The sequence below is a fragment of the Sphaeramia orbicularis genome, chromosome 1 (assembly GCF_902148855.1).
Source record: "Sphaeramia orbicularis chromosome 1, fSphaOr1.1, whole genome shotgun sequence".
Classification (NCBI taxonomy): Eukaryota; Metazoa; Chordata; class Actinopteri; order Kurtiformes; family Apogonidae; genus Sphaeramia; species Sphaeramia orbicularis.
The window spans coordinates 18,208,671-18,221,831 of NC_043957.1; the positions used below are offsets into that span (position 1 = coordinate 18,208,671).

At 41.0% G+C, this 13,161-nt stretch overlaps 1 protein-coding gene across 6 annotated transcripts in view; it reads left to right on the forward strand.

Moving 5' to 3' along the window:
* LOC115425588 (calmodulin-regulated spectrin-associated protein 3-like) overlaps positions 1–13,161 on the forward strand; it is a 39,852-nt gene that overhangs the window by 22,837 nt on the left and 3,854 nt on the right. For 3 of the 6 annotated variants that reach the window (XM_030143242.1, XM_030143252.1, XM_030143261.1), the window contains 10 exons: positions 4,171–4,309; positions 5,128–5,267; positions 5,484–5,577; positions 5,663–5,714; positions 6,750–6,811; positions 7,967–7,997; positions 8,168–10,571; positions 11,468–11,592; positions 11,703–11,989; positions 12,095–12,194. In XM_030143242.1, the coding sequence (XP_029999102.1) occupies positions 4,171–4,309; positions 5,128–5,267; positions 5,484–5,577; positions 5,663–5,714; positions 6,750–6,811; positions 7,967–7,997; positions 8,168–10,571; positions 11,468–11,592; positions 11,703–11,989; positions 12,095–12,194 (3,434 nt within the window). Of the gene's footprint in view, positions 1–985; positions 1,034–4,170; positions 4,310–5,127; positions 5,268–5,483; positions 5,578–5,662; positions 5,715–6,749; positions 6,812–7,966; positions 7,998–8,167; positions 10,572–11,467; positions 11,593–11,702; positions 11,991–12,094; positions 12,195–13,161 lie in introns of all 6 variants that reach the window. The other 3 variants (XM_030143222.1, XM_030143230.1, XM_030143236.1) reach the window with 2 other exon arrangements.

Here is a 13,161-nt window from a genome sequence, read left to right on the forward strand (position 1 = left end):
TACTCCATATTGCAACCTGTAAAAATAAAACATGTGATATGTAGGATAGAATCTTGTAAGAAAAACTGGGGAATCTAAAAGAATAGAATATTTGTTTTTCAGGTAAATTCAGTTAAAATATGACTTGGCCATTTGTGACATGAAAATATAGCATTAATTGTGATGAAATTGGACATTTTTGACCTGAAAACATAGTTCATATGAGCATCAACATGTTGCAACAGAACTGAAATCCTGTAAATTTGCATAACTTGCATTTACCAACACAAAGTTCCTTTGGGGATTCACTTACATTGATTTCTTATGCACAAAGACAGAAATTAGACCTCTAAGCAAATTTTAGCTGAAATACATACTGTATCCTGTAGCAGAGCACATCCCATGGACCAGTGGTTATTATGGAGGGAGTGAATTTCAGACACAATCAGTCCATAGTCTGAATACAACTACAGACACTGTCACAAACTCTAATCCTTCAAATATAATAAGGCCTGCACATCTGGCAACACTGGAGTTTGTTCATGTGCTCTGGCTGACATTACCGCGCCTGCTGGAAACACCACTCATACCTCTTATCTGTCCTGTTCTCAGATGTGTTTATGTGTCGTAAAGATTTCTGGACCTTAGCAGTAAACGTTATCTGCAATATCTAACAGATTCTTATAATGACTGAAAGTGTTGATGCTGGTTTTGGACCGTCGGCGTCTCTGACTTTGTAACATTCAGTCATCAGTTTCATCTCTGACTGTCCAGTGAGCAGAGCTGAGGGGGAGGACATGTGGGCTAACAGTGAGGGACCTCATACTGTTTCCTCACTGATTATTTAAACACCTCTAACCCCCTTCGTTTGTCCCCGTCCTCCTGCTCCTTCTCCTCTGTGGCTCCTCCGTCCCTGATGTGACTATATGGTGTGGCGGTTCCCATGATGACCCGCCCCCTTGTCATTTATGCTTGTTTCCCTCTCTCTGCCATCCCCCCCATCCAGCATGCTATCGCTTTTTGTTTGAAGGAGTCGGGGAATAAGCCGCCTGTGGTAACGTATAACACCTCGCTCTTTTCACACCCTCATCCTCCTCATCTCCCGTAGCAACGCAGTCGACCAACTGAGTGACTGACAGACTGGACTGACCAATCGCCACACCTCTCTTACACTGTAGGTCAGGGGTAACCAACCCTGGTCCTGGAGATCTACAATCCTGCGTGTTTTAGATCAGGGCTGTCAAACTCATTTTAGTTCAGGGGCCACATTCAGCCCAGTTTGATCTAAATTGGGCCGGACCAGTAAAATAATAAAAAAAGGTAAAATTATATGATCAGGTCCTCATCTACAAAGTTTCCTTTAAAATCTGAATAACATGAACAACTTGAATTGTCTTCAGAAAAACAAGTGCAATTTTAACAATATTCTGCCTCGGTTTATCAGTTTATCATTTACACATGTGCATTACAATCACACCAAACATTTAGTAACAGGCAGAATATTGGTAAATTGCATTTACTTTTCTTAAGACATTTCTGTTTGTTCATATTTGTTCAGTTTATGCACGTTTTTTGTAAAAGTATAGTTTGGTAATGTAATCATTTTCATGTAATTTTACTTCTTTACACCAAAAAAACAAAGAGAAAATTTGGGGTTGTCATTATTTCTAGGTTATTATGATAATATTTTACTGGTTCTGACCCACTTGTGTGTTTGTATGTGTTTGTATGTGGAACCTGAATTAAAATTATTTTGATTATTCTTATTTTTATTTTTTTTTTATTTTTTTTATTTATTTTTATTTATTTTTTTAATTATTATTATTATTATTATTATTATTATTATTAGTATTTACTTATTTTATTTTTTACTTTATTTATTTATTTATTTATTTTTCTGTTGTTGTTGATATTATTAATGTAATTGTTTTGTATTGTGTGCTGTTGCTGATTTTTGGTTTTGTGTTGTTGTGTTGAGTGTATGTACATCCTGTTTGTTGAGTGAGTTGTGGGAAATTGTTGGTGCTTTGTTTTTGTGTTGTTGATGACCCCAGGAAGAGTAGCTGCTGGGGTATGCAGCAGCTAATGGGGATCAAACTAATAAACTAAACTAAACTAAACACCTGATCCAAATGATAAACCTATCATCAAGCTCTGCAGAAGTCTGATAACGACCGTCAGGTGGAAGAGGGAAACATCTGAAACATGCAGGACAGTAGCTCTGGAGGACCAGGTTTGGTGACTTCTGCTGTAGATCAATGTCTGACTGACGAGACTGCAAACTAATCACCAGTCCAACCCCGAGGCTGGACGAATCAGCTACAGTTCATTAACTGTTAACACTTTTTGATCCATATTTGTGTTTTTATGGCTTCACTTTATTTAATGTGTTGCAAAACCATGTTGTAGGAGGCGTCATGTAACTGTGTTATAGTCTGCTCATTGTCCTCCTGCAGCACGGCTGTGCAACGTTATTCAGCACAAGTTCATGACTTTAGATAGTGCTGGGCGGTGTTTAGAAATATATAATAGATCAAAATGCATATGTAGTGTAAGTTTCTGGGACTGTATTCTATCATAGGTGGACTTCCTGTGTCGTGTTGCAAAGAAAAGTGGAGGGTAATAATAATACTAGAATAATAATACTGTAATAGAATAATAATAATAATAATAATAATAATTACCTGTCTTCTTATAAAGTTAGATTTATAAGACTGCTGATAGGGATCTCCTCTCAGTTTAACCCTTTAACAACCGCAATCTCTCCGTCGCTGCATTTTGCACTTGACAGCATTCAAATGACTGTAATTCCTGAAGTGTTTGCGCTATCCACAATTCAAACAGCATCGCAAAGCTGAGAGCCTGAGCTTTCCAACACTATATAGCACCTTACAGCAGCAATGTGGGACTCTATTAAAAGTACAAGGAAGTGTTTTGGAGACTTCCACACAGGCTAGAAAATGCCTTCCAGTTTTTTTTTGTTTTTGTTTGTTTTTATTAAAGCACACTGTTTTAAGAATGTATTATTTATAATAATGATAATTAATGGCCAGATATTGAAAGTTAAGTTCCTCCTGAAAACAAAGGTGTAATCATGTAATATTTTTGTTTTGATTTTGATTATTTTAATTTTTTTATTTCTTCTTTTTTCTTCTGATGTTTAAAAATTATCCCTGTGTGGTGTATCTGTAAATTTATACATTTATGTGTGTTCCTTCTGTAAAATGTGCCTTATCTCACTGTAACGAACTGTAGATGTTTGCTAAACACCATAAACATTCTGTAAAAGCTTGCATTAATAAAAACAAATATTAAAAAGAAAAAAAAAAGGTGCAAAAGAATTGCCAAAAAAGACATTTTCTGACACTTTTATTGCAAAGAAAACATGTTGCACCTAGGTGGCCTGTTAAAATGGCAGTCTTAAAGGGTTGATGTTCCATATCTCCATAAATAATATCCAATGGAAGTATTAGAGCTGATATTTCTGCTACACTATTATCTGGAGGTAATCAGAACCAGTATGTGAGAACACATGGTAGAATCGCCCAGCACTACCCTTAGACATGCAGCTTTGACTTTGTTTCAGATTCTCCCTTGGGTCTGATTTCTCTTTTGTGCTCATTAAAAGGAGGGAATCACTATGAGAGCTTGTCATTTTTAGTCGCACTTACTTTTTTATCTGATTCTGTGGCTTTTAACTGATCAGAAGTCAAGGCTCACTGTTGTCATTAGTGCCTGTTCCTGCTGCATGGACACAGAAGACAAACGACATCATTGTCACTGATGATCATTGGCATTTTTTTGACCCATATTTTTCAGTTTTGCTTGTGTGATGCCTTTTTAACCTTTGCACTGTGTGTGTACCTGCAAATGTTTCTTAACTGCAGTGTTATAAGTCATTGCTTTGAGTTTGGCTCCACAGTTTGATTAGATGGTGTAATTTCTTGGACCCCAGCTGCTTTTTTTTTTTAAATTTCTTTTGCCACTTTAAGTCTCTCTAACTTGCTTAAATATAATTTCTTTTTTACATAAAGCTCTTTTTTTAATAACTCTACCTTTATTGTACCTGTATGCATTTGTACCTCACCTGCCCATTTGCTTGTTTGTTTACATATTTTTATACAACTGCTCTTTTCCCCTTTTTCTTTGTCTCATCATCCTCCTCCTCCTCTTCTTGTTTTTCTTCTCTAGATCCGCTACAGGAAGGACAAAGTGCAGTCGAAGCTGACTCCCACTTTCCCTCTGGTTTCTGCGGTCAAAGACCTGTCTAATGGCTGTGCTATTGCTGCTGTGTTGCATTTCTACTGCCCCAGTCTGCTGCCTCTGGAGGGTACACACATATACTCAGACGTACACATGCATGCACACACGTACACATGTAATGATGAAATATTCATACTTACCTGATGTACGCGTCCAGATGATTAACAACTTAAGTGATGGGCTCATCCTGTTAGGCCCTTCATTTGCTTTTAGGCCCTCTTAATTCTTTAAAACCTGACGTGTCAGTGCTGACACACCCTGCACATATGTAGTTTGGATGGCTGTAACTCACTGTTTGTGCAATTGGAAAAATTCTAATGCTTTCTGAAACCTGAGACATTGCGCTTTATAGGCTTTAGAGAGTCATTATGGTAATGTCACTCATTCCTGTACTAGAAGCTGCAAAAGAAGTCATTTTAGAAGTATTATAACATGCACTAAATTGTAAATGACTGCTAAATTTTGTTCTGGAAAAATGAGTAGAAGGGCTCATTCACAGCATATTTTGTAACATTTTTATAGTCAAAATCTAAAAAAAAAATCTGATAACCATGAAAAGATGACAAACTGTATTTTACACCAATTATTTACATGTATTAATAGGAATAGTGAATCAACAGGTATTAAACAGTTTACATCAGTAGATGATTTAGGTCAATGGTGGATGTTTGGGTCTTTATGGGTTAATCAATCAATCAGTCAAATTTTATTTATGTAGTGCCACATCATAACAAACATTATCTCATGACACTTTACATTTTGGTCTAAACCAGACCCTTAAGCCAATAAACCAGACTCTTAAGCTAATATTAGAAGCAGACCTTACTAAATTCAAACTGCTTCTTATTTTAATAGGGGTTTATGTGTGCATTTGTTTTCCCTCAGATGTGTGTCTGAAGGACACCATGTCTGTGGCAGACAGTCTATACAATCTGCAGCTCATCAAGGAGTTTTGTGAGAGTAGTTTGCAGAGCTGCTGTCCCCTCGCTGTGGAGGATCTGCTCTACGCTCCACCATTTCTGCATGTAAGTACAGGACCTGGTCTGTGGAGATGAAATGATGGACTGTAAATCTAATGAGCTCAGTTGCCCTTTATCACAGAGTTACTCCTCTGTTTGAGATGCTGCCTTTCTGAGCCTTAGTGAATTGTTTCAGTCCCTGTAAACCAAAGTTCCCATCATACTGAATTTTACTGCACTGACCATCAGCTCTGTGGTGATCACATGTACTGTTGTCCACAGCTGAACATCATGAGCTTCATAGCTGAGCTGTTGGAATGGTTTGAAGTCAAGAAACCTGATTTTGTTAAGCCCCTACAGGCCGTCGACCTCACAGGTTTGTGAGCCCAGTCCATTCATACACACAGTTCTGTCATTCTACAACTGTATGTATTACAATAAGGTATGTGTGTGTCTTTCAGATATCTCAGGGTTACTCGACTGCACCAGTCCTGTCAGTGGGAACAGTAACAGGTACCAGCAAATATCCCAAACATGCACATTTTAAATATATCAACATTGAAAGTGAGGTTTCATCCCATGTGATCTTTTGCCCAAGCCAAAATAAAACTCAAACAAAGCTGCTTCCCTTAAAAATGTTTAACCTGGTCCTTCCCATGTACTTAGTGTTAATTTTCCCTTATTTACCAACTTCTGAAGTTTATAACTAAAGAACCATAAATTAATCAATGGCCACTTTTACACAGAGATCCTGGGAAAAAGGTTAGATTGTAATCCCACTTTTTTTCCTCCATTGGCTGATTTCCACAGCCAGGCCAAAGGAGTAACAGAGGTGAGACAGGCTGGACCTGAGTTCCAGAACCAAAGTGGTAGTGACACAGCGCAGCATATAGTGTGCATATGGAGACACTGGCATGGATTCTGTGGCAGCCGCCCTGGGTGCCGGTCCCATGGCTTCATGCCACAGGTGAAAATGGCATGTAGCCGCGGCACCCTCGGCATCCCTGGCACGATTCCATGCCAGTGTCTCCATATGTGCCCGCTTTCTCCGGTGTGGCAGCTGCCGTCATTAGAACGTCGCACCTTGGTTGCGGAACGAGAGGTGTTCCTTCTACACAGCATTCCGGTATCATGATTCCACTTGTATCATGGCTCTGTTACTACCTCCAGAGGCGTTACAAAGCCGCGATAAAGGTGGGACCAAATGATTCCACCATTTCGTTTGCACAGACGTCGTTCCGGAATAAAGGTGAAATATTCCTGTAACAGAAGTGCTGTGTAAAAGGGGCTAGTGACACCTCATTTGAAAGGTAATAACCTCTTCAGTGTCACTTTATTATGTGGATAAAATACAATTTGGTGCTCAGGAATACTGTAAAATAAACTGAGTGACTCAATCGTGGATTTCAGTCTAAAATTTCTAACAAGGTATAGCATGTCTATACAGGCAAAAGCTGTATTGTAGAAACTTTAATGCATTTTATACAAAATGGACACTGGAATCGAGATGTTAAATGACCTGAATTTTTCTGTTGCATTTTGTTTCAGTGGTTCTCCTTCCTTTATATTCAAACAACCCTTTGTGCCCATCTCTTCCCCAGTGTCACCAGGTAAGAAATGTGATATAATGGAGCTTTTCTACTGCGCGAAACTGGCTCAACTTGAGTTAGATCTTTGTACAGTTTTGCTGCATTTCCACTACATGGTACCGGCTCAGCTCGACTCGACTCAGCTCTGCCTTTTTGCATTTCCATTACGAAAAAGGACCTGGAATCTGTTACCGGGAAATAGTTTTTTGGTATCACCTCTGTCGAGGTTCTAAGTGATACTAAACCGTGACGTGTGACACTGCAGACCACTGATTGGTCAGACAGTTTTCTCTGTGACCCGCCGTTTTACAAAAAACAGATGTAGAAGTTTACAATATAATAGTAGTGCATTAATCCACATGATAACAGCCCAAAACTACACCATAGTCGGTCGAGGAGATTCAGTCTTTGGTGGCCGATGTAAGAATTCAGACGAGACAACGTTCAACGAGTGAGTTTTCAGCAGCTCTCTGAGCAGACGACACGGAAATAACGCGCCGCATCGCTATGATGCCCAGGTGCTGTAAAGTGGGTAGTATCCTGTAATGGAAATGGTCTCCAGGAATACCGAGTTGAGCCGAGCCGGGCCGAGTCGAGCTGGTTCCATGTAGTGGAAACGTGGCATTAGACTTTTGATTTGACCTCTTTATACTGTTGCAAAGTGTATCAAGCTGTATGAAACAGGCAGTTTGGTGTCTTCTGGGTAGACATTTTTGTTATACATTGCCAGATCCCTTTTTCACTGGATCCTTTCATCAGTAACCAAACAAACCATCATCTACACTCCCTGATAGATCTCATACATCACACCACACTATGTTACTGCTACGCTCAATTCACTATCTTTCTGAAATAGCGGTAAAAAAAATCTCAAGTTATTTGGCAAGTTTGATGATTCTCTCTGCTTGATTCTGACTGCTTCTCTCTGAATCAGTGATGCACAGTTTAGATCTTGACAGAGGTAATATAAAAAAAAAAAAATACCATGAACAGGGTACTGTCTCAAGCTTCCACTTGATGGAAAACCAGAAAGTCAAGTTGAGCCAGTACCATATGATAGAAAAACACAATGACGGTCTGTATGTTGGAGTTTGTGACTTTTGATATGGAAGAGATGCAGGAATCTAAATCTAAAAAATAATAAAAATTACAATAACTATATTTTTTCTTTTGCAGAGAACAAAAGTTGGGCAAAGAAACAAATCAGGTAGTTACACTTGATAGATTTGTGTGATTTCTTTAGTAAATGTTGTGTTGCATTCATATTTTTGCCTTAATTTTCTCTTACTTTGGCTTCTGTGATCTCTGCTTTTTCATACTCGCCTTGTGCTACACATTCATTCGTCCACTCGTCCATCGCTGTCCATCTTTCTGCAGTCGTCCTCTGTCAGCAGTGACTTTCAGCATCCCATTTGGGTTGGACAGTGATGTTGACATTGTCATGGGCAACCCAATAGATTCTGTGTTTCGCTCTGTCAGCACTGATAGCCTCACCACCGGCATCCCTGCCATGACCTCACCAGTGACGTCATCAGGGATGACTCGAGTTCCATACAGCCCTCCAGAGGATCTCAGCCATCTTGTCAGTGCTTCAGCTCCATCACAGCGTTCTTCCTGGGGCCCTTATGCACACACAGCCCCCTTAGGAGAGTTGCCGACCATTGAGGAGGCTCTGCAGGTCGTCCACACTCCTGGCACCAAGGATCGGAAGAAGGGAAGGACAGCAGAGAAGGGCAGGAGGCCAGAACCGAGGCTGTGCCCAGAAGGAGCACCTGCTGGTTTCTTCCTACACTCCCCTGAGGAGGAGAACCCCCAGCTCAGTAGCTCTGCACCAGGACGCTCTGGTGTCCTGTACCGGCCAGTCGGAGGAGAAGTTGGAAACATTGAAAGACAAGGAAGGGCAGAGAGGAGGGAGAGATCAGGGCGCTCTTCTGATATGTCACGTGATGATGACTCTGTGTTACGGGATGGTAGCGTCGACTCTTCAGAAGCTTCAGACGACGCACCTAGAAATGCCCCTGGTAACATTCGACCTGGCAATGGTCGCCATGACAACCACAACAGCAGCAGCAGCCCTCGCATGACAAGCTTCGCAGAACGACGGGACAACAGGAGGCGACATCCTGGTGCCACTGGAGAAGAGTCTGCCTCTGCCCCTACCCCGACAACCCCGGGAACTCCACATACACCCTCAACTCCAGCAGGTGGACCAGGCCGGCAGGAAAGTCCAGGTCCTAGAGGTCCAGAACCGGGCTCTGAGGCCTGGGAGTTGGGGGCTCGTCTCGAGGAAAAACGCAAAAGCATTGAAGCCCAAAAAAGACGCATCGAAGCCATCTTTGCTAAACATAGACAAAGGCTTGGAAAAACTGCTTTCCTTCAGCTGAAACAAAGACAGCAAGGAGAAGGAGGTGGGGAGGCGGCTGCTGAGGAGGACAGTCTCAGTCTGGAGGAGAGACTCACACGCATGGAGGAGCAGCTGAAACAGGAAGAGGAGAAGGAGGAGAAAGAAAAGACAGAGAAAGAAAAAGATGACAAAGACAAACCCACTGTTTCCAATCCTCCTCGCTTAGAGAAGCAAGTTACATTCTCTATAGAGAGTAAGAAAGGGGCAGAGAAAGAGAAAGGTGGAGAAACTGTGCTGGTGGAGTATAATGAAGTTGTGCAGAAACTGAGTGAAGCTCTGCAGTCACTACAGAAGGACATGCAGAAACTTACAGAACAGCAACAGCAGCTCATGGGCAACCAAAGACCAAAAAATACACCCAAAAGTACTCCAAAATCAGCAGCTAGAGGTACCACCAAAACACCACCCAGAACCCCTCCACACACCCCGACAAAGACTCCACCAAGAACTCCTACCAAGACTCCGACCAGGTCCACCACCAAAGCCTGGGTGATTCCTGCTGGTCCCTCTGCCTCCTCCCCGTCACGCCGTTCTCATACTATCTCCTCATCAGCTTCCCCAAAAAACATCATCTCGTCCTCCTGTCCTGCTCCTCGCACTAAGATCCACTCCTCATCCTCTACGCCCCGCAGCCCTAAACACCATCCACGAACTCAACACCAGCCCCACCCACGCCCTTCTGAACTCAAGTTCCCTCCACTGAACCGTGTTTTAACACCAACCCAGAATGTTGACACTCTGCCCCATCTGCGTCGTGTGTCCCCCAGCAAGTGTCAAGTCCAAACCTCGTCTTCCTTCCGCATCGGTGGGCCTCGGACTCCACAGGAGTCTCCTCAGCCTCTGCCACAGCCAGAGGAGAGTACATCAGACACAGGCTCCAGTGAAACCCCCACCCAGTTCAGCTTGGAGCTGGAGGAGGTGGAGGCAGCAGCAGGGCCAGCTATACTACTGCAGCCCACACAGGATGGTCCAAAGCCTGGTGGAGGCAGCAGTTCAGGAGCCCCTTCCGAGTGCTCATTTGAGAGCGAGACTTTGTCCCTTTCTGCTGCGTACAGTGCAGGAGGTGATGGAGGAAGAGCTGCAGCAAAATGCAGCCTGCTAGAGGTGTCATTGTCATCTGTGGGAGGACCAGATGGAGGGAGTGATGAACCAACAGATGAAGGCCAGGAGTTTTCCTCTGACTCAATGAGCGACCATACAGAATCTGCTGTGGAACCAGCAAGACCACCAGCTGCAGAAGCCCTTGATCCCATAGAGCAGCTGGAGATGGCCACAGAAGCCAACAACGTGCCAGAACAACAGACTGAATCCACTGTGGAACAAAGTGGAGACCAGAATGAGCACGAGATCAGAGGAGCAATAGGATTCTTTTTTAAGGTTAGTGTTGAAAAGGCCAATACTAGGTTTTGCAGAATTTCCATTCAGTTTCACACTTTTAAATTCCTTGAAATCAAGGATCAGTCTGTAAGAGTTAGGACACACTCTCGATTCTTAGCTCCACTCCAGCTTTGGGTGATGACAAACATCTGCCATGACCCAATACTGCACTGTATTTATATTAGTAGCAACGTTTGACTGGATTCATAATGTTCTTAACCCCTAACTGCCAAATTGTATTTACATTTATTTAAAAAAAAAAAAAAATCAATTATTTGTGTTGTTGCTGTCAAGAGGAGGCTAAATTAAGAGGAGCCTGATCATTTACATAATATACCGAATACAACAGCTATAATGCAAATGAGTAACATTATGCATAATTGTAATCAAACAAATTTTCCAGTCTCAGGTATGTAGATTATTTCATTGATTATGCTATTCAGTTCCTCCAGTCAACAATCCAAACAAAATCCAAATAGCTCAAGAATTTTCATTTTGTCTTCTTATCTTCATGATACAGGGGTTATTTTCTTTTGTTCAGACAAAGTAGTAATAGGTATGAGAACATTACTCTACTACTACTTTGTCGAAACAAAAGAAAATAACCCCTGTATCAAAATGAAAATGATTCAAAAATTAGTGAAACGTCATGAAATTTACAACACCACTATAGAAACAGGGCCAAACAGGGACCATAGATAACCAAGTAACATAAGTACATTCATTCAGAGTGTTGAGCAGCTCCTCATTACAAAAACAGGGGAATATGAAGGTAAATTCACAACAATAGTCTACAAGGAGTTACAAAAGGTATTAATTTAACTTACTAGAACCTGCAGACTTGAATAAGATGGATCTAGAAATACTAATCAAGTATATGAATGGTTTGGTTGTAGGAGGAGGAGGTTTGTAGTGAGGGAGAGATGGCCCAGCGCAGAGCTTTGCTGTTGGAAAGACAACAGAAGAGAACAGAGGAACTGAAGAGGAGGAGACAGTGGAATGAGCAAGAACGGGAAAACAGGTGAAACGCACATGCATGAGTAAACCTGAACAAAACAGTGATGGCAGAACAGTCCAAAGTGTTGTACAGCGGTGATCATCTCAGGCTAACTTCATGTCTTCTGTCCTCAGACTCACGTCTTCAGAAAAGAGAGCAGCATCACCCTCCAACACACCACCTGCTGCAACCACCTCACCTTCTCCAACACCTCCCGCCACTCCGGCTCGCCGTGGAGAGTTCACACGAGTGGAATATGCCCGACGCCAGCAGCTGAGGATCATGGATGACCTAGACAAAGTGCTGCGGCAGAAATCAACCAACCAAGGACGAGGTTCTGTGAAGAAAACCCGGTCCAGGCCGCGGAGCATGACCCGAGAGGAAACTAAGCTGTCTCTGAGTCCAGCCAAAGGAACGACAGGTAAAGTCCGAAGAGAAAAAAATTAACAGAAAGTGTGAAGGCAGATGACTTCATTGATGAAGATGAAGAAGATCGTTTAACTTCTTCATCTTTTTGTTTTTCCAGGATCAAAGTTGACCAAAGTCTACTCTCACTCCTCTCTCAACCTGGCACCAACAGATGACACTGGAAACAGCGGTGGTCAGAGCGCTAAGAAACCACAGAGGTACACTGGTGCAGTATTTATACTCACTTCATATACAGAGAACATAAATGTAGGATAACCTGGAAGTTAGTAGCACCCTCATTAAGGTAGTTATTTCTATATTTAATCATATCTATAGCTAGTTTTTGAGGCATAAATGGTAACATCAAGGCATAAACACTGTACTTCCGTCATTTCAGTCCTAACACCACTATTCTTTGAATGAATTAAAAAATTACATTTTATTTCAAACATGTAGAACAATAAAAATGAATACTTTTAAAAAATATATATATAAGTTCCATAATATGTTTGAAGTAGGCTGAAGCAAAAGCTTATTCATTCCTACCCCAAATTCAACTCATTACAATATAACACAGAAACCATATTAATTTATATTAATGTAACATATACACAGTCACCAATAAATTTTTACCTCTTTTCATAAAAAGATTGTGATAATGTCATTTATTGTTGATAGTGTAACTGGGACTCTGTGTGTAACCATTGCACCAGGTCAAAGGTGATTACTGATGTGTAGAAATAGGAATAAAATACGAATGTGTTTGAAAACAAAATTTTTCCAAATTTATGAACAACAGTGTATATATATTCTTATTTTTAAATCAATCAATATAATTATCAGTTCAATTCAATTCAGTTTTTTCTGTAGGGCCCTATATCACAACAAGGTTGCCTCTCAGGGCTTTACAGAATTAGTTAGATATGAAAATAAACAACAGTCAAATAAACAAGTGTGTATGTAATTGTACGTCATTATCCACTACATATGTTCTAAGTATAAACCAATATAAATACAGAATACAACCTGCTATCATTTCTAATTATATACAGTAGTATTCATGTGGAAGGGCAGGGAGGTCCAGAACAGAAGCATACTGTCGAATATAAAACACTCCAGATGAAACTCTTATAAATATATAAATTAATATCATTTAGGCAGTGATAGTGATTATTCTCTGGAAAC